This window comes from Gastrolobium bilobum, unplaced genomic scaffold (assembly GCF_033153095.1).
Source record: "Gastrolobium bilobum isolate Gb01-03AN ecotype WA unplaced genomic scaffold, APGP_CSIRO_Gbil_v1 utg10069, whole genome shotgun sequence".
Taxonomy (NCBI): domain Eukaryota; kingdom Viridiplantae; phylum Streptophyta; class Magnoliopsida; order Fabales; family Fabaceae; genus Gastrolobium; species Gastrolobium bilobum.
In genome coordinates, this window is record NW_026899141.1 from 52,700 (window position 1) to 74,036 (window position 21,337).

General features: G+C 33.8%; 1 protein-coding gene and 1 long non-coding RNA gene across 3 annotated transcripts; both read left to right on the plus strand.

Moving 5' to 3' along the window:
- The first annotated feature begins 4,955 nt into the window (after positions 1–4,955).
- On the plus strand, positions 4,956–11,976 carry LOC133287561 (FHA domain-containing protein FHA2). 2 transcript variants are annotated; one of them, XM_061485191.1, is made up of 3 exons: positions 4,956–5,634; positions 10,028–10,185; positions 11,549–11,976. In XM_061485191.1, exons 1-3 carry the CDS (start codon positions 5,025–5,027, stop codon positions 11,756–11,758), a joined length of 978 nt encoding a protein of 325 aa, XP_061341175.1. In that variant the 5' UTR covers positions 4,956–5,024; the 3' UTR covers positions 11,759–11,976. The 2 variants fall into 2 exon arrangements, with proteins under 2 accessions (XP_061341175.1, XP_061341174.1); XM_061485190.1 differs by having other exon boundaries at positions 4,956–5,670; positions 11,549–11,975.
- Positions 11,977–18,068: 6,092 nt separating this feature from the next.
- Positions 18,069–19,169, plus strand: LOC133287560 (uncharacterized). The gene is made up of 3 exons (XR_009748255.1): positions 18,069–18,143; positions 18,229–18,292; positions 18,865–19,169. It is a non-coding gene; the product is annotated as an uncharacterized LOC133287560 (long non-coding RNA).
- The last annotated feature ends 2,168 nt before the right edge of the window (positions 19,170–21,337 follow it).

Here is a 21,337-nt window from a genome sequence, read left to right on the forward strand (position 1 = left end):
CATATGCCTCCTCCTCATAATGGAATTTCCTTGGCTGAAAAAATACACACTTTTTTGATAGAATGAGGCTTAGAAAAGAAGATATTTTCAATGACATTGGACAATGCATCTGCAAATGATTCATGTGTTGAGTTCTTGAGTGGTCAATTAAGGCTTAATGATGGACTTTTGTGTGCTGGAAAATTTTTCCATCTGCGTTGTTGTGCTCATGTTCTAAATTTGATTGTTCAGGATGGTTTGAAAGAGGTTGACACTTCAGTTCTAAAAGTGAGGGAAAATATTAAATATGTGAGGGGTTCACAAGGTAGGAAAGAAAAATATTTTGAATGTGTCACTCAAAGTTCAATTTTTTCTAAGAAGGGTTTGAGGCAAGATGTTCCTACTAGGTGGAATTCAACATTTATCATGCTTAACAATGCTTTGTATTATAAACGTGCTTTTACGCATCTTAGATTGACTGATTCTAACTACAAGCATTGTCCATCTATAGAAGAATGGGAAAGGATTGAAAAGATCAACAAGTTTCTTCAGGTTTTTTATGAAATTACTTGTATATTCTCTGGCACTAAGTATGCAACGGCTAATCTGTATTTTCCCTTGGTATTTAAAGCACACTTGACATTACACAATGCTTTGCAAAGTGCTGATGATTATATTACGGAGATGGCTACAAAGATGTTCAATAAATTCAACAAGTATTGGTCCCAATATAGTACGGACTTAGCCATAACATGTGTTTTGGACCCTAGGTATAAGATGAATTTTATTGAATTCTGTTACGGAAAGTCTTTTGATGAAACTTCTGCAATCCAAGAAAGTGGAAAGGTGAATAGCCAGTTGTTCAAGTTGTTTAATGAGTATGCAAAGCATGGACCTGATCCTTCTTCAATATCTTCCTCAACACAACACATAAGAGGTGCAAGTGCAACCACTGATCCTAGCTTAGCTTCATTCTCAGAGGTTGATGATGATGTCTTAAGTGTAAGTTGACATATTATTATATCACCTTCTATTTTATTTGTTGCTTTATTTTATTTTATTTTTTACTTTACTTTAACTTAGCTTAATTTATGTTTGTTTTTTTGTTTAATTTTATTAGGAATTCATTACTTCTAATGTTGTTACTGTGCCCCTAAAGTCACAACTTGAGCTATACCTAGATGAGCCAAGGGTTGATGCAAAGTTCAAATTAGATGTATTAGCATATTGGAAGGGTAATCAATACAGGTATCCACAAGTTGCTTCAATGGCCAGAGATATCTTTGGCATACCCATCTCTAGTGTTGCTTCTGAAAGTTCTTTCAGTGTTGGGGGAAGAGTTCTAGACCAATATAGAAGTTCTCTCTCACATGATGCAGTGGAGGCTTTAATTTGCACTAGAGATTGGCTTTATGGAGCCATTGGCAATATTTTTATCTTATTTATGGTTGTGATGATATCTTTGGCTATATAATTTTTTGCTCTAATTATTTTTATTACTTGTTTTATAATAGATGGTGAAATTTTACCTATGGAAGATTTAACTGAAGACTTGATGAAGGACTTGATGGTGGAGGAACCCTAAAATGAACTTGATTCATAAACTAGTGTTTGATTTAGAATATTTATTGTATAATTTTATTTTGATGAGTTTGTACTTTGCCCTAGCCATGAGATATTTAGATTGATGATGGTAGGATGAAATTATGAGGTTGATGATATTTGTTATATTCTCTTTTGGATTATTTAAGGTTGTTGATGTTTTTTCTAGGTAGATGACAATTCATGAAATTGAACTCATCATGTTTTTTTTAGAGTAAATACCCTTTTTGATCCTCAGAAAATTTCACGAGGCCCGTTTTAGTCCCTAGCAAATAAAAGGCCCATCGTGGTCCCTCAAAAATTCAAAAGGACCCATTTAGTTGAAATCGTGGTCCCTCACAAATTCAAAAAAGAGTCATATTAGTCCTCAAAAGGACTAAAATGGGTCCAATTTAAATTTTTTAGGGACCATGATGAGCCTTTTTATTTGCTAGGGACTAAAACGGGCCTCGTGAAATTTTCTGAGGACCAAAAAGGGTATTTACTCCTTTTTTTATTTGATTTTGGTTTATTATGTATGTTATTATTATTATTATTATTATTATTTACTTTAGGTGCATATTTGTGTCACAATAAAATGAATACAGAGTTAGTGTTAAGGAAAGGAGAAAGAAGACAAACACGCAATCGCTATTTCTCCCAAATAGGGTTGTGCATGGGTCAGGTCGGGTCAGGTTTTTGTCCGACTCGACCTCACTTGGTTTTTATAGGTCAGGTATTTTGACCCGACCAGCTTTAATTTGATCCAAGTCAGGTCTAACTTGGATTGGATTTTGTTGAACTAGTTCAGAACCAGTTTAGATCTGACCTGACTTGGTTTCTGAAGTGAGTCTGACTTGGTTTCTGAACTGGGTCAAATCTGACCTGACCCATTTTTGACTTGGTTTTCTCACAAAATTTTGTCGAAATTTTTACGTTGCAAAAGACGAAAATTTCGTCACAAAATTATTTTTTCGTCGAAATTTTTACAAAAAATAATTTTCTATTGAAATTTAGTTTCCGTCAACAGTTTTGACGAAAATGATTTCTTACATCAAATGTTTTAAACGAAAAAAGAATTTTGTCAAAAAATTTGACGAAATGTTTTGCGTTCAAAATTTCGATGGGAATGTGTTCTGACGAAAATTTTGACGGAAATTATTTCGAGGGAAATGTTTCATTTAAAACTTTCAACGAAATTTAGATTCTCTAAAGAATTTTAATAAAATATTTTTTTCCTCAAGATGTTTTTTTGTCAAAAAAATTTACGGAAATTTTTTTATAGATATTTGTTTCTTTGAAAATTTTGATGGAAATTTTTTATCAAAAATTTTGACGAAAATATTTAGTTGAAAATTTTCGATGGAAATGTGTTTCGCTAAAAATTTCGACGAAAATTTTTTTTTGTCAAAAAATTAAACGAAAATTTTTTCGTCGAAAACTTTCGCCGAAATTTGAAATCTGTAAAGAATTTTGATGAATTTTTTTGCCGTCAAAATTTTTTGATGAGGAAAATGTTTCCGTCGAAAACTTTCGCCAAAATTTGAAATTTGTAAAGAATTTTGATGAAATTTTTTGTCCTCGAAATTTTTTGCCGTCAAAATTTTTTGATGACGAAAATATTTCCGTCGAAAACTTTTGCCGAAATTTGAAATCTGTAAAGAATTTAAATGAAATTTTTTGCCGTCGAATTTTTTTGATGGAAATGTGTTTCGTCGAAATTTTCAATGGAAATTGTTTTGAGGAAAATATTTCATTTGAAACTTTCGACGAAATTTAGATTCTCTAAAGAATTTAGACAAAATATTTTTTCTATCAAAATTTCTTATCGAAATATTTTTGTCAAAAAATTTTACGAATTTTTTTTACAAAATTGTGTTTCGTTGAAAATTTTGATGGATATATTCTTTATCAAAAAACTTGATGAAAATATTTAGTCAAATTTTTTTGATAGAAATGTGTTTCGCTAAAAATTTCGACGAAATTTTTTTTTGTCAAAAATAACGAAAATGTTTCCGTCGAAAACTTTCGCCGAAATTTGAAATCTGTAAAGAATTTTGATGAAATTTTTTTCCGTCAAAGAATTTCGAGGAAAATGTGTATCGTCGAAAGTTTTTATGAATATATTTTTTTGTGAAATATTTGACGAAATTTAGATTCCGTAAAAAAATTTGACAAAAAAAATATTCCGTCAAATTTTTTTACAGATATGTTTTTAGTCACAAATTTTGAGGAAAGTATTTTTCGTCAAAAAATTTTGCGGAAATTTTTATGCAAATATTTTCCATAAAAAATTTTGACGTAATTGTTTTACGTTAAAACTTTTCTTTTAATGTAATTGTGATTTTTTTTTTCACATAATGGGTATGGGTCAAGTTTTGGGTCAGTGGGTCAATATTAAAACGAGTCAGGTCTAAAACTGACCCAAATAAAAGTGGGTTAGTATTTAAACCAGTTCAAAAAATATGGGTATTTATGGATCGGGTGAAGGTCGGATCAAGGGCAAGGCAAGTCAACCAATTTTTTTGCACACCCCTACTCCCAAAGCACTAAGCAGCCATCGAAGATATTGCCTTGACATGGGCCTCCTGATTCATTTACATACATGTCAACAATTTTTCCAAAGCCTGACAAAGAAAAACCTAATCACAAAGCTAGTCTTTTTTTTGATTGTATTTAATTTATTTAATTTTTAAAAATCGCATTTTTTTAAAATTTTAAATTTTGCGGGTCGGGTCGTGTCGACCCGTGATCCGCAGCGGGCCGTGCCCGGGTTCGTGTTTTTCGACCTTTTTATAAAACGTGTCGTGTTCGGGTCGTGTCGAGTTATGCACGTGTTGGGCACGTGTCGTGCCGGGTTGACACGTATTGCCACCCCTGGGGAGGGTTGTAAATAATAATTATTTAGTTGTTATTTAGTTATTATTTAGTCATTTATTTGTTGTATTGGGCCAAGCCCATTAGGTCAAAATTAGGTCAAGTATTCTCTATAAATAGAGAATCCTTTGTACAGATTATTTACAATTCCATAATATATTAGAATACCCTTTTTCAAGTGCTCGTTTGATTAAAGATCGCCTTATTTCTTTCCCCACACAAACACCAAGCTATCACCCAAAAATACAAAGGCACCCAAGAATACAAAGGCCAAGTTCGCTCAATTTGAAACGGATTTTTTAATCCTAGATTTGTCTGAATCCTTAAAAATCTATCACTTAAGATACAAAGGCCAAGCTATCACCAAGCTATGCACTCTATGAAAATTACTTAAAAATCTCTCTAATTCTAAATAATCTTTTAAAAATCTCTCCAATTTTATCACAAAAATCACCTCGTGCGTATAAACAAAATTAAGTTTTCACATTCTTTCACCACTTCCTTAAACGCACGCACTTTCAAGACGCACGCGATCAAACTCTTTTCTTCTCGCCGATTTCAATTTCTCTCGTTCTCCGACAACGGCCATGGGAACCACCGTGGCGAGCGGTGACGTGGAAGCCGGATTCGCGAAGCTGCAGGGCGAGGACTTCGAGTACTACATGCAAACCTACTCCATCGTGCTAGGGCGAAACTCGAAGAAATCCACCGTCGACGTGGATCTTTCAAGCCTGGGCGGCGGTATGAACATCTCGCGCCACCACGCGCGCATCTTCTACGACTTCGCACGGAGGCGATTCGCCCTGGAGGTTCTGGGGAAGAACGGGTGCCTCGTTGAGGGGGTTCTGCACCTTCCCGGAAACCCTCCGGTGAAGCTTGATTCGCAGGATCTGTTGCAGATTGGGGACAAGGAGTTCTACTTCCTGTTGCCGGTTCGGAGCATCTTGGGCGGTCCGATTGGGCCGCGTCATTACCCTAATCATTCGTCTTCGATGGTGACCGGAGGAGGACCGGTGTTGCCGCATTATAATTACCATTTGGGCGGTGCTGCGGCCGGGAGCGGAGGCGGTTCGGTGGTTAAGAAGCGGAGGAGGGATTATTATGAGGAGGAGTATGATGATGAGGATGATGTTGGTGGGAGTAGTGGGAAAAAGATGAGGAGGGACGGTTATGAAAGTTATGGCTACGGTGGAGTAGGTTCTGGGGGCAAGGCTTCGCTTTCAGGAGGACTGGGTTAGTGTTTCTTGCCCTTTTTTTAAAAAAAAGAAAGAAAATTTCTGTGACTGTTTTTACTGTATCGTTTAGAATTTTTATTTGGCTGTGTGGGATGTGTCTGATTTGGTGATTTATTGATTGTTTTCTTGGATTTAGTGAATGTAGTAGGATATGTACACTGTTTCTGTTTACTATCTTGAGTTACCCGCTAAATGTGTCTTGTTATTCAATCTGCTAGAGGATACAACTTTTATTTTTTCTTCGGGGAGTGAGCATTTATATCTGCTTTCTAGTGAACTCTTTAGGTTCAGTCCTGGAAACTACGAAATTTACAACTTCTTCAATATTTCTGGCATAATGTCTATGGTGATAACATATCTTTGTCTCCACCATTTAAAACCATGATTGAGATTCACAGTTATGATATGATGAGTTTGAGTTTGTGATGATGCCTGAAATTTTCAATACCCTAAGGCCTGCAGTATGGATGTGCTAGGGATTAGATGATAAAATATATATAACTGTCTATATCCCAATTGCACGATAGCTTATGTTAGCCATTTTGGGGGATTGTGGATATGTTAATCCTTGGGGCATTATAAATTTTGAGATATTCTATGCCCAACCGCATAGCCTAAAGTGACTAGCCCAAGTTGTCTTGGAGATGGATATTTGATGTTTATACATGACATATTCTAATCTTATACTATCTCTTTTTGGATTTACTCTTCCTTCTGTCTGTTTCATACTTTCATGTTAAGGGGCCCAAGACATACTAATTTCCCTGTGATATGAGGAAATTGTTTTACTTGAATTATATTAAATATTTAAATATATCATAGTTTTAATATAATATGCACCATATTTCAAAATAATTGTACTGCACTTTCTACTATTCACTATAGTCCTATAAGTCACCTACTGCTGCAAGTGTGCTTTCACTGTTCACAAATATGCTACAGCTTTTGAATAATTAGATTGGTATATAGTGGTGAGCATGTAGATCATATCGGAGTTGCCAAAATCACAAGTCATATTGTAGAAAATGCATGAACCTATGTGTTTCAAGCTATAAAGCACCGATACGTGCTAAAATTTTTTTGTACGTATCCGATACGCGTCCCTGCCCGATTTTTACGTAACAGCTTGGTCAACAAATTCGATTAGGTCAAATGACAGGTTTGTGAATTTTAAAAAACTGAAGGGTGAAGATTTTGGCCCAAAAAATACCCTAAATTCAAATCTGACTCACTGCTATACTCACCTCACCTCGAACGTCTGCCTTTGAAATCGAAATCGCTGAGAGTGAGAGCTCACTTCAGCATTCTACCAATTGCCGTCTTCCTCTCCTCTGCCGTCTCTGCCATCTACCTCTCCTCTGCCATCTCTGCCGTCTTCCGACTCACTTCTGCAGACTCACATCCGCCGTCTTCCTCTCCTCAACGCTGTTCTTCCTTCTTTCCTCTCCTCGCGTGACTGCGTCTGCAACTATCTCTCTCGATTTGTCTTTATTCTTTAACCTCATTTTTTCTTTTTTTTATCTTTCATTAATATTGTTACCAAAATAAAAAAAAGAGCATTAATAATGTCGGTTTGTCTTTTTTTTTTCCCTTTTTTATCATGTCTTTGTCTCTCCTTCTTATTTTTTTGCTGACAGTGAACAAAAATTATCCATATTGGTTTAATAATTCTATCTTGGTTTAATAATTCTCTTGGTTAATTTGTTGTGCCTTTGTCTCTTGTCCATATTCAGCAAGCCATTTATCGTGCCTTTGTCTCTTCCGTTTCTTTTTTTTTTTGCTATTTCATTGTCCATATTAATTTGTAATTAATTTTGTTTCTGTTAATTTTTAGTAGCACTCCACATCCACACATTAGTTGAGCTACTTATCAATTTTGTATGGATAATCTATTATTTGAGCTTATAATTTTCCTTTTATTATATTTTGTTAATGTGAAATACACTCTATATTAAAAATATTATTTAATACTAAGACGTATTGGAACGTATCGAAATATTAGTATTTTTGAAGTAACATATCGAAATATTAGTATTTTTGAAGTAACGTATCGATGTTATGTGTCGAGAATGTATCGAAAACGCCGTATCAGTATCAGTGCTTCATAGGTTTCAAGTTTGAGTGATGCCGGTCCATGCTCAGAACCCATTTGGCTGGGATCATGATGGGATTGCGTGTTGAAACGTAAACTCAGTGGGATTGTGAGATCCATCAATTCCAGTTGATGCACTAAATCCAACAATAACCCAGCTAAAACCCACACAAAATAACCCTCCCTCTAATCTAGAGGGCGGTGGATTTTAACCTTAACCATTGCCCAAGGCTGATACAAACTGTAATAAGTTGCAACTGGAAGTCTGGACTTTGGTTTTGTGACTGCCGATTAAATTTCTGGACACTCGAGATGTGACTCTGGTGCTGGGAGTATTGGGTCCTGTTGCAATTCCCCATGTTTCCAGGTTCCCTGTTTTGGTGTTCTCTCTGTTTATGGGTATTGTGTTTCTTCTCTCTCTTTATCGGTTCTTTGTGAGTACTGGGTTGTTTTTGGGAAGTGGAAAGTGATGAAGTGTGAGGATATGACCATATTTAGAATAAAGACACAAAATTATATAAAACTCTCCTTTCATTGTTTTTGTCCTTCTCTTCCAATAACCACTTTTTAAGTGTCTACATGTCCTGGCCAATCCTAGGTAGGATCTACGAGTTTGACAACCATGATGTAGATGAATTAGTAATTTTCTTCTTCTTCTTCTGGATTTACTACTTTTGTAGCTAAATTACCACAGAACCTTTTTGTGTGCCTGTTTAATCTGCTTGACAGACCAGAGGTACTTTCATTGGAAGCAGTAGCCATTCATTTTTGCTTTTAATGAATATGCTCTTAAATTTGATTTATATGTAATAAATAATCCTTCAATTTTAATGTAGAATCCTTATATGAGCTTAACTTTCTATTATTTAAATTTTTTAATCAAAATGGATATATATGATATATTATTTTGCATTATAGTAACATTCAAGTGGATGTATTGATCAGGTTTTCTTGTTCTTGAATATTAGAAAATTCAGTTTTTTATATTCATGTCCTTCAGTTCTCTCTCTCTAGGTATTGTAAATCTTCGTCATGCATGATTGCTGCAAGAGTTAGGCATTGCTTGGTTGGAGTGAGGATAGGCAAGTGGAAAATGGCAAAGCATCCAGACTTTATTTTGTGAAAATAAATTTCCATTTCCGGCTTTCCACCTGCCCATTTTCACTCCAGCCAAGCATAGCCTCAGTTCGGTTGATTTCTTTTAAAGCTAATATAATGTGACTGTACTTTGTAGTTAAATTATAGTTGGCTCCTTTTTTTTTTTTTACTTATTGATGTGGCATTAGTCTTGCTTCCTTGCATGCAATCAATTTTCCATTTTTTATTTTATTTTAACAGATTATATCTTGTAAGATGAAATACATGTAGGTTCAATTTAATTTTTAAATCTGTCTGTTATGTTCTTGCTTTTATTTGTTTCATTGACCTCCAACTCCAACTAGTTTTGGATAAAAGTGACATTGATGTTGATGGTGTTTTCCTCTTTATAGGTTGAGTATAGGTTGAAGCAGTAAAAACATGTCTTAAACTATGAGCAAGTTATAAAAATAGACGAATTTGAGTTCTTCTGAAATATAACAGCTTAAAGTACATATAGGAGATTGCATTTAAACTACTAGTATACTACCAGTCAACAGAAGTATAGGTGGAAAGGTTATTGTGCCCTTTTGGAAACTTGTAAATAGTAATTGATCAGCTTCTGTCATGACTTATTTTTTAATATTGATTGAAATGATTTTTATTCCCATTGAATGCTGTGTGTAAAATCAAATAAAGAAACTAAACTGAAAATAGTTTTTTGCATTGGAAATCTAAATCATCAAAACATATATATATATTCAATAAAAGAATATATTAGAAATAATGTCCATCTGAAAAACTACAAAGATGCCCAAATTAATAGTATGAAGTCCATGCATTTTACCTAATTCTTGTAATTTTTTTATTGATATTATCCCAGAGGGTGAGCCTTGGAGCAGCCAAAAGGTTGTTCCTTTATGACCGAAGGATCACAGGTTTGAGACCAGAAAACAATCTCTTTGCATAAGTGTAAGGATAAGGTTGTGTACCAGTACAATCAACCCTCACCCCCAACTCTTTCAAAGTTGGGGAGCCTTGTGCATTGGGATTTGCACTTATTGATATTACCCCATTGATATTACCCCATTCTGTATCCTTTTGCTTTTGATCCAACTTCTATTATACATGATTAGTGTCGGAATTTGTAGCTGGGGATGAAATTGTGATGGTTTGGTTCCTGCAGATAAGAAGTCAGAAGGCAGATCCCGAGTGGATCGAGATGCTGATAATCTTCAGCTTCAGCAGTTGGAAGAAAAGGATGTAGTATCATCTGTAGCTACTGTTCTCTCTGATCTCTGTGGTCCTGGAGAGTGGATGCCTATGGAGAAACTTCATGCAGAGGTTAGTTCTGACAATTTTTTTTTTTAAGTCATTGCTTGCTACCGAACTTCCTTTCGTGATTTTATAAACTTGCAAGAGTAGGGGGCCTTTTTATCCATTTTAGTGGCTGTCCCCAGAATTCTACGTAAGAAGTTATCTGTTGTAGAATCCAACAATGCTCTGAATTATCGCCAACTCTAGGGTTGTGTTTGGAATCATAAAAAATGGAATAATTTTGATTTGATCTGAATTGAACTGATTTGATTGATTTAGAAATCAATTTTCTAATTTGCAACTTTGTTATAAAAAAATAGGGTTTGAATTGATTTACAATTCAATTTCATGTTTGGAGCACCAAAAATAATTGATTTGATTTTATATTAGTAATTTACTTTATTACCTTTACATAGTATTGTTTAAGGGTAAAATGTTTGTTCTTTTAAATGACACAACTTATGTTATTTCACTCTCACAAAGAGGTGGGACCCACACCTTTATATTTTTTTGTCCACTCTCTCTTCTCTTTTATTTATCTCTTTCTCTCACTTAAAATGACACAACTTTACATAGTTTTCCCATAGTTTAATGACTTAACTGATGTGGGAAAATATGTCACTTCCAACAATTAAAGCTAAAAACATATCCACCCAAATCAAAACAAATTTGTGTGGATTTCTATCTGTATGCGACTGAAGGTGGATTTCCACACAAAAGATTTTTTATCACTTTCCAAACAAAAGTTATCATTCATAAAACAAATCAAGTCCTAAACTAATTGATTCCAAACATACTCTTAAAGTCTCAAGTCCTAGGCACAAAAAAATGTTGTTTTTTATTGGCATAACCATTCATCTGACTCGTGTATTTAAGGAGTCCTAGGGTTTAGGTAACCTATTTTTATCAGTCATATCGTAATTCCGCATTCTACTTCATATCACAATTTTCATGTAACTATAAGCTTTTTTTTCTGAGTTCTTATGTAACAATTAACATTGATGCTTTCATAAATATTGCTAGTCTAACATGGTGCTTTTCCATATATGCTTTTTCAATTTTTCCAACCCACATGGATGAAAACTATGCATGAATTTAGGCCATTTTAATCTTTTTCCTTTTACTTGGGGGCATCAACAGGTTGCTCGTTAACATTGTAACAAGTGAAAGTGGGAATGTGGAAAATAGTGGAGGGAATGACTGGGTAGGTTTAGGAAAGATTAATCTTAGACATCCACTTGTTGCTTTATAGAGAAGTTAGACTGCTGAATGACTCAATTACCCTAATATATGTTTAAAATGCATCGTTATGCTTCTAAAACTCGTTTGTTAAGATGCACAAACTCATGCGTTTAAACTCTGAATGCTTCTCTTATATATTATTGTTTAGTTGCTGGAGCAGTATAGCAGTGTTTGGCACCACAGTAGGGTAAGGAGATATCTGACATCAGACGATTGGCCTGGTCCTGAATCCAAAGGGAAGCCTTGGTATGGCTTACTCATGCTATTGAGGAAGTACCCTGAGCATTTTGTCATCAACACAAGGTCGAAGGGCCGGGTCACCCTCGAATTTGTTTCTCTCGTCTCTCTTCTCTCGTAAACTATCATTGGTAATCCCCAAAAAATGAGAAGAAAACAAACTATCTTCAGTGGTTTCTTCCGATATTTTAAACTTCTCCTGTAGTTGATGAATCAACAGGATTACTTTCTCTAACTTAGATATTCTATCTTGATATCTGGTCAAGCGCGAAACCTGTATAGATTACTTTTGTTGCTTTTGTTCTTGGGTTCTCAATGCTACTTTTTTTTTTTTAAACAAAAATTTCTCGTCAAAGTCTTCGCCGAGGCATTTGCCATGTCTTTTTCAACTAGTAACGAATATGTTGTCAAAAATTAATCGCGAGAAAATACGCCCATCTTTGGAAAATTCACAATTGTTGGTAAAGCAGACAAATCATTTGTTCTTCCGTTATTCATAGCTTAAAAAATGGTATTTGGTTTTCTTGCTTCGATTGGAAAAATGGTGAATTAATTTTGCACTTGATCTGTTTTGCTCATAAAATTGAAGAAGTAAAAAACCTGATATAAAAATGATAATATTTATGATTTATCGGATTATAATATTTTGGTTTTTAAATATTAACTCAACCGAAAATATTTTTGCGAGTTAAAGTTCAATATCAAATTGCCACCGGAGGAATGCTACACTCAAGTTGTTTGAGAAACTTGTCCCATGAGGCCACGGTGTTTCTAAGTACCCCCTAGATTTGAGGGAGTGAATGCTATCATGTATTATTTAATATGATTATGTTATATGTGCGGATCAATAGTGATAATTTTATTATTTTATATTTTTATATTTTTTCTCTCATATCTTATTATTATTGGTTTGCTTATAAATGATTAGTATCCTTTGATATGACATGTTTGTGTTGAATAATAACACATGAAATTACTCACTCTCTAAACTTGATTGGCACTGTGATTACAAGCAAGCGCACTTGAGTGAAATGTTTTCCTTTTAGGGATAATTTTATTTTCACCCATTGTAATTACATGATTTATAGTTTGACACGTATGTTAAACTTATCATTTGGACCTTATTGCGATTATAAAATTATATAATTTAAACCCATGTGATTTTAAAATATCATGTATAATCATTGTGGTTATAAAAATATTTCATTTAGACCTCTTCTAGTCTTATATATATACAATTTTTTTCTTCTTAATTTTTTTCTTTTATTATTATAATATTATATTAATTATTATATTTTAAAATAAAATTATATTTATAAAAATATTTTAAAAATTATCTTAAAAAATAAGTTAAGCATCCAAAAAAGTAATTTATTTATTTCATATTATATTAGAAATAAAAAAATATTATTTAAGATATAAAAAGCATAATCTTAAAAATTTATTTAAATTATAAATTTTTAAAAATATTTTCATCTATATAAATAAGGGTTCATTTTTTCCGCAAAGAATGCAGATAAGTTATCTGCATCGAGCCCAAAACGTCATTATTTTGGGACAAAAATCAAAGTATTTTTTTTAATTATAATTTATTTCACGGTTATAATAGTCTTTATTATTATAATTTTTTTATTTTTCAATTCGAAACGACGTCATTTCGGGAGTAAGTATAAAAAACTTATTTGCATTCAATGTAGAAACATTAAAGCCTATAAATAATGGGTTTATTTTTTCTGCAGTTAATATAGATAAATTATCTGCGTTGAGGATAAAATGACATCGTTTTAGGACAAAAATTAAGGTATTTTTGTAATCATAATTTATTACAAGGTTATAATAGTCTTTATCATTATAATTTTTTAATCCAAAATAACGTCATTTTGGGAGTGAATGTAAATAACTTATCTGCATTCACTGTAAAAACATTAAAGTCATAAATAATTACTTTAAGGGTTCGCTTTTTCTGCAGTTACTGCAGATAAGTTATCTGCAGTAAGCCCAATACGACGTCATTTTAGGACAGAAATCATTGTGTTTTTGTAATTTTAATTTATTTCAGGGTTATTATAGTCTTTATAATTATAGTTTTCTATTTTTTCAATCCCAAAACGACTTCGTTTTGGATGTAAATGCAGATAACTTATTTGCATTAACTGCAGAAATATTTTTCCCTTACTTTAAATTTAAATGTTTTATTTATTTTTGAATTTATTTTTAATTAATAATAATATAAAAAAAATTAGATCCTTATGATCCTATACCTATAATTTTTTTTGTTTTTTTCCTTTTTATTCTATATTAGTGTAATATTATCTAATAAAGCTATAATCAAATTAATTATTTTAAATTTTTTGGTAAAGTTAATAATTTACTTAAAATTTATCTTAAAAATAAAAAATATATTTAAGAGAATCAAACATTTCTATTACCACAATAAGTATACACGATACTTTGAAATAGGGGTGTTCATCAACCGATCCAAACCGATTCAAACCGCCAAAACCGAACCGAAAAACCGATAACCGAATAAACCGAAAAATCGAAAACCGAAAAAAATCGCAAAATTTAATTGGATTGGATCGGTTTTCGGATGGATTGATGAAAACCGATCCAATCCAAACCGATCCAATATATTAATTCTCCTCTACCTATTTGGTCCTTTCCCCAATCATAGCCCAAAAATTTTAAAACCCAAGATCCATTAACTCATCAAATTAACCCAAGAAAAAACCTAGTCACGTCTCATCAACAAAATTTCACAGGTGTAGAGTTTCATATCTCATTGCAAAAAAAAAAAAACTATAGTATCGTTTACTGATATTTTCGTATTTCAAATTTTTTTTTTACAAAGGCAATATATACAACAATGTTATTTGCACAATAATCATGAAACTAATTTTAGGATATTCAAAAAACCGAAAATCGATCCAATCCAAACCGAAAAAAATTGGATTGGATCAGATCGGATTTAAAAAAAAATCCAAACCGAATGGATGATTACATGATCAAACCGAAGGGATTGGATCGGATAAGTTTTGCTTCCAAAACCGATCCAATCTAGACCGCGAACACCCCTACTTTGAAATCACGCGGGGCAAAATTATACAATTTTGGAATTACAACGAGTCTAAATCACGCAATCACAATGGGTAAAAATAAACATATTATTTTATTATTATTATTATGGTTGTATTGGTTGTTTGGCTAGGTTTTAGGGTGGTGTATTGGATTAGGAAGTTAAAAAGTATTTTTGAGATAAAAAATCTTTTAGATTTTAAAAAGCTATTTAGAATTGAAGGAACTTTAAAGACTATTTTAAAAAGAATCTTTTTACAATCAATATTTCGTAAAATTGAATTTTAAAAGATTTTAATAGAATTTATAAGATTTGAAAGGATAATATGGATTTATAAGATTTAAAAAAATCATATGAATTTTTAGCAAATATTTAAAATTACAAGAGTAAATAAAGAATAAATAAAGAAATGCAATGATATTAATAAAAAAAGTAAAACCTAATATAATTTTCTTAATAAGTAAAATATATCATAATTTTTAACAAACATTCAAAATTACTAAGCAATGTGTAACATCCCGTATATATCCGGTAATGCTATCATACTATCGTATTAAGCTGCGCTTAATTAAAAATGCGGAATATCTTTTTCTTTTCAATTATGATGTCATTATCATTACCAACTTGCTTATTAATCAATTAATAAAACATCGCCAGTATGTAATTGCAATAAAACAGCTAACTGAAATACCTCATTAAATAAATAACATAAGTATGGGTCTTTAGTCGCGGAACTACAACAACGTAGACCGGACCAACTAACAGTTTATACAACTCAACTCAAAAGTACTAACAACATAGTGGCATGGACAACTGTTGCGTAAAATCGGCAAGAGCACCGATCGTACCAAGTAATAAAGGGTAAGTAGAGTATCGTCTCCACGAGGATTGAGGCACCAAAATTATTTTAACTGTTCCTTTCTTGTTGGATTAATAAAATTGATTTTTGAGAATAATTGTGTTGTAACAATTGTGAACTATTCAATATTTCGTGAACAATTCAAAAAGAAGTTTTGTAAACTTAAAGTAAAAGGTTGAGATTGAGAAAAATATATAAAAAGATATTGCAGTAAAGACTCCAACACCTTTCCGATCCCCACCTTGTAATATTGATTAATGTTTATATTTAATTACCCAATTGATCAAACAATTCACCATCTAATAATTAATTAGTTAAGCCCTAATCCCTTAGTGATCTTAACTTTATTAACCTTATTAGAATCCTAATCCCTTAGACATCCTTTTTCAAGTTAATCCTTTAACCCAGTGAATTTTCCACGTTTGCAGTTCATGTAGCCTATCCCTAGTGCATACAAGAACTGTTATTTTACCCTTGTCAGGAACTAGAATCCCAATATTCCTATTGAAAATCATAACCCTCGCAATCCTAATAGAGTGATCAATTCTAAAAGAATTAAAAGATGAAGAACAGGATAAAATAAATGCAATTTGAAATAATTAAATATAAATTTAACCAAACTACAAGGGGTTCACATCAATGGTGGTGACCCTTACTATAACACCTCACATTTCTAAAATATAATATTTAAAATATTAAATGAGAATTAAAGAGAAGGATTAGTGAAAATCCTGAGTATAAGGCCAAAATACAAAGAAAGGGCAAAACGGTAATTAGCCAACACGCAACCCTAGGAAGATAAAAATTGAGCAGAAGGTCTCCGATGATAAAAATAACCCTGGAAATGGATTCAGAACGAAAAATTGAGTGGATAGGCAAGTTTCAGAAAAATCAGTGAATAGTGTTTTTCGCAGGTAAAAATACCGCGTTACGATTGCACCGTAAAACGTGCCAGTTGAATTTTGAGCTCTAGGTTTCAAATATGAGTTATAAATGGTTGTTGAGTTAGGAAATATGATTTTGATAAAATTTGATGGAATTAAGTCATTTTGGGGAAAAAATTGATGAATAGTGATTTTCGGTGTAAGAATACTGCGGTATAATTGTACCGATAAGCGTGAAAATTTTATCAGTATTTTTAGGAAAAAAAAATATGACATGAACAAGAAAAATACGTAGGTCATGAATTTGTGGTTGAAATTGATGATTGGATTAAAGTTAAATAGCGTGTGGGACCCGCCCCACTCAAATTCACTTAAATCACCTCACTTTCCCCTCACACTCACGACACTCTCTCTCCTTCCCCTTTCTTCTTCAACGTGAAACAGCCCCTCCTCCCCCATTGGTGTGCAAATTTTCATTTGATCATAACTTAGCCATTTCTCCACCGAATCCAACGATTTTTGTCTTGAATCTTGATGGAAAACACCTCCTAAACACATTGGTACCACTCTTGAGCCTTGAAACTGTGCGTGTGAGGAGATACAGCCCTGTTTCAGTTGCGGTTTTGGTGAGGAATTTTGTGTTCTTGGAGCTTTTAAATGCTCCAATGGTGGAGTATGCTTAGGAGGAGCCTTGTACCTTCCATTTGGGTGAGTGTTCTTGCATTTTAAACAGTTGATTGTGATGAATTGATTTTGTGACCTAAATCTTTGATTGATGATATGTTGTGTTAGAGAGCTCAATTTGAAAATGTGTATTAGATGATAATGTGTTAGAATGATGTATTAAAGCTAGAAATGCGATGAAATTTATTGGTGAAAATTGATGAATTTAACTTAGAAAAATTTGATGATCATGATTTTGGACTTGTGAATCTTGGTGTTGAGACTTGTTTGATAAATTGTGGCATGATGATATGATGATATAATAGGTTGTATAAGGGTTGGAATGATTAAAATTGAATGGAAATCCCTTGGAATGTCATAGGGCAAGATTCGAACCTTTGAGGAAAAATTGAGGAATTGATGTTGAAAAATGAATTGGATGATGATTTGTGTAGTTATATAGTGCTTAGATGGGTTGTGTTGTGATTGGCAAGTGTTTGAATCAATGAGAAAATTAAATTGTGTTTAGAGACCTAAATGAGCCCAAAGTGAAATATTTCGCAAAACGATGCGTAAATGTCGTAAAACGGAAAAAACGACGGTTGAACTAGCCTCTAAACAACCTAAGGGAGTGTAATAAAATGAGAAAGAAAATTTAGAAAAATAAATCCCCAATTAACACCTATATGGCCGAACCTCCAAGGGAAAAAGGGGGGATTTTGCGGTTTTCGTGTTCTGATGTAATCCGACGCGAAAATGACGAACCGACACTTGAATTGGCCTATTGACAACCTAATGAGACGTAACAAAATGAGAAAGAAAATTTAGAAAAATAAATCTCAAATTTACACTTCATTGGCCGAACCATCAAGGGAGGATGGGGAGGATTTTTGTGATTTTGCGTTTTGATAATATTTGACGCGTACTGATGGATGTACGTAATTGTATAGGTTGCCGTACGTTGACTTGAACCCCGAAACTTGAATCTGGGAGTTGCCCTTGGTCCTGGACCAAGTGGATTGAGGTATGTAATTGGTTCAATGCATGTATAATTGTAAATTAGCATGTATTGTTTGAATTATAAGTGATTGGGAATGTCCTTTGTGTAGGCATTCTACTGTGTACCAAGTTGTGGGATAAGCTGCTGCGGAGCTTGTGAAAATAACATTTAAGGTAACCTCTTGGTACTGAGGCTTTTTCCCCTTTTCTGTTCCACCTTGCCAGTTGATGGCAACGGTAGGAAGTGTGTATGAATAGTATAGAACACATGAGCATGCATGCATTATTGCTATGGGTACTGCAGTACCGAGTCTCTGGCCAGTAGACAGTTTTATTAGCCTTCGGGCATTTTCGGACTTCCGCTGGATAGGTCTCCAGGAGGGAGTTCCAGTTGACTGCGTGTCATGGTGTGTGATCTGGGTAGGAGCACACTAGGAATGTCTTTGGCGTTTTGGTTGGTTTGGGCATCATGGTTGTGGTTTCTGTGAACACACCTTGGATGATACCCATAGGCTTATATATGCCCAGGGCGTACGTGGAATTGGGGTTACCATCCCGTATCGTCGTAGTTTGTTTCTTTATATTCCCCACTTCTCTAAATCCCTTGCTATATCCCGTTTTCAAAGTGGTTGTTTTATTCTATTGATATGTATCGAAGTGAACCATTGGGTGGAGTTTTCTCCAGAACCTCTTGGTTACTGAGATATATTCGTATATCTCACCCCGTCTCGGGGCATTTATTTCAGGATGTACCTGTAGCGTTGGAGCAGCGGGCAAGAGGCCCGCAGGGTGATAGAGGAACATTTTCAGTATTTGGCATATTGTTCATGTTGGCATGCCTAGGTCTAGTAGTTTGTATCATTTAAATTTATGTCTAAATTTGTAATTGGTGTTGTAATATTGTAAAAGGCAATTTGAAGTTAAAGTCGTAAGTTGTAATATTTAAGTGTATGTTGTAAATGTAAGAGAGGCATGATGTACCAAGATGGAAGGATTTTAGGCCTATGTTAGAGTTATGATTACATGCTTATATTGTGAAACTACATGTGAATGGGACCTATGTGATTGAAACAAGTAAGAAATATAATGTGAGCTCTATTGTATAAACTGTGTAATAACTATAAACTGGATTGGGTTGTAAGTGCCCCAAGGCGTTGTTGGTCCTTGTGTGTGCCACCCATTGGATTATTACTGTATTATCATGTGTTTATTAGGTACATTTGAGGTTTAAATGATCGTTTACAATTTTGGGATTATTGGAAAAACAAAGGAAACTCTGGCGAAATTTCTGTAGAATTGGCAGATTTTAGGCGAACTTCGGGAGAGCATATCTCCCTCCATAGAGGTCCAATAGGGACGTGCCATATGCCATTTTGAATTTTGAGATGTCCTCTACCTTGTGTCAAAATTTGAGGAAATTATGGGTTGATCTTAGGCCTGAAAAAAATAGAGAAACACGGACTGGTCATGTGCCCCTGCACCTGGGGCAGATTCTGGACCGGATTTGGGAAATTAATTCCTGCTTCGTTTCTCAGTCAAATTAAGCGTGTGATATATCAAAATGAAGTTTGAGATGTCTAGTTTGTAGGATAAAAATTTGAGAGCAAATGGTTGAATGGATTGAGTGCAGTAAATCGAGTAAGGTGAGTGGTTTGGTGCTGTTTTTGGGGTTGTTTGGCTATTTGCTGATCCAACTTCAAACGGCGATAACCGGAGCTAATGAGCTCCGAATTGAGCATATGATAGCTTGTTGAAAAGGGAATTAAGTAAGACAAAGATCTAATATGAGAAGAAGGCTTGGTTGCGAGCGGTGTGGTCGCAGAAAAATTAAGAGTGAAACATGTCCGAATAGGTAAAAACGTAAAGTTTGGAAATTGGCTAAGTGAGTTTATGGGAACTCCTTAGTAACTTATAATAAGTAGTGTGAGTTATAAAAATAGTTTAAATAAGTCTTCCGCAAGAGTTTACGGTTACGGTCACAGCTTTTAATTATTACGCCTTTTTATGTTTTAAATGCTCGCGTAATAATCGGAAAAAGTTTATTCGCATTTTTATAAATGAACTGCTGTGATTGTAACTGCGCTTAATATCATAATTAATGTTAACAATACCGGTGTACAATGGGCTGTTACATTTTATGGTATCAGAGCAGTTTCGTTAGGGAACTCTGATAATGTATATTTATGTTGTGTGTTGCATAGTTGTATGTAGATTCTTATCGATTACTGCATATGTGATTCCTTAGTGTGGGTCTGATCAACCCATTCCTTTGTGTTACATGCGTAGTCATCATAAGAAGCCTGCGTGGCAACCTTGGAGCACCGAATGTAAGTCCTTAGCCTGATGTCGTGGCTGCAGTATTGACTGCTCCATGGACAAGAGATGGCAGTAAGTAAAATATGAATATTATAGGACTTAAGGGAAACAGACTTAAATGTTTCGTCTGACCTTGTAGATGAAATTTATAAAGCTGGATTATAAGTGAAAGTTGTAAATAAATCTATGACATGTACGGTATCGCATGGGTGAACCTTGTAGTACTATGAATAATAAAGATATATAATTGAGATGAGTCCATTGTATGGAAACGGTATTGGTGAAGCTTCCAAGTATGTGTGTAGTATAGTGTGTACAATAGACTTGGTGAATAGACTTCATCAAGGTGAGAGATTTAGAACCTGTTGGATTATGGAAAATGGTGAACAGGTATGCTTAAGTATGAGTTGGAATATTCTATGTCTGATTAGAAGTTATAAGTCCCTGATGGATGATGTACACTTAAACAAATTGAGATGGTTCATGCAGAGAAATAAATAGAATAATTGATGATTAATCCTATGGGATTTGACCACTTGAAATTATAATGCTGGTCAATTGTTAAATTGAGATATATTGAAACATGGGATTTAAATCCATAAGGAGGTAGTGTTGATTAAACATAGGCGAGATGAATTAATTATGTATTATATGTATAAGGAAGAAGTTGAGAGAATCGCCATGGATGGCATTGAACAAGGTTCATTGAGAGCATGATTGTCCGTAACGGAATAATGGTCTAGCTTGACCGATATGCCATGAAGGAAACAAATATGATTATATGTGTGCATTAATGTGTGGAATTCTCCTTGGAAATGGCTACTATGTAGAGATTCAGGTGTTATGAAGCATAAGAGGATTGATCCATGATGGAGGTCCCTTGGAAATCTCAAAGAATGAATA

Bases quoted from the DNA above. Each gene is read 5' to 3' on its own strand.
- LOC133287561 (XM_061485190.1), top strand. From the start codon at position 5,025: ATGGGAACCACCGTGGCGAGCGGTGACGTGGAAGCCGGATTCGCGAAG. The intron at 5,671-10,027 runs GTTAGTGTTTCT...TGGTTCCTGCAG, and splicing joins TTCGCTTTCAGGAGGACTGG to ATAAGAAGTCAGAAGGCAGA. The intron at 10,186-11,548 runs GTTAGTTCTGAC...ATTATTGTTTAG, and splicing joins TGGAGAAACTTCATGCAGAG to TTGCTGGAGCAGTATAGCAG.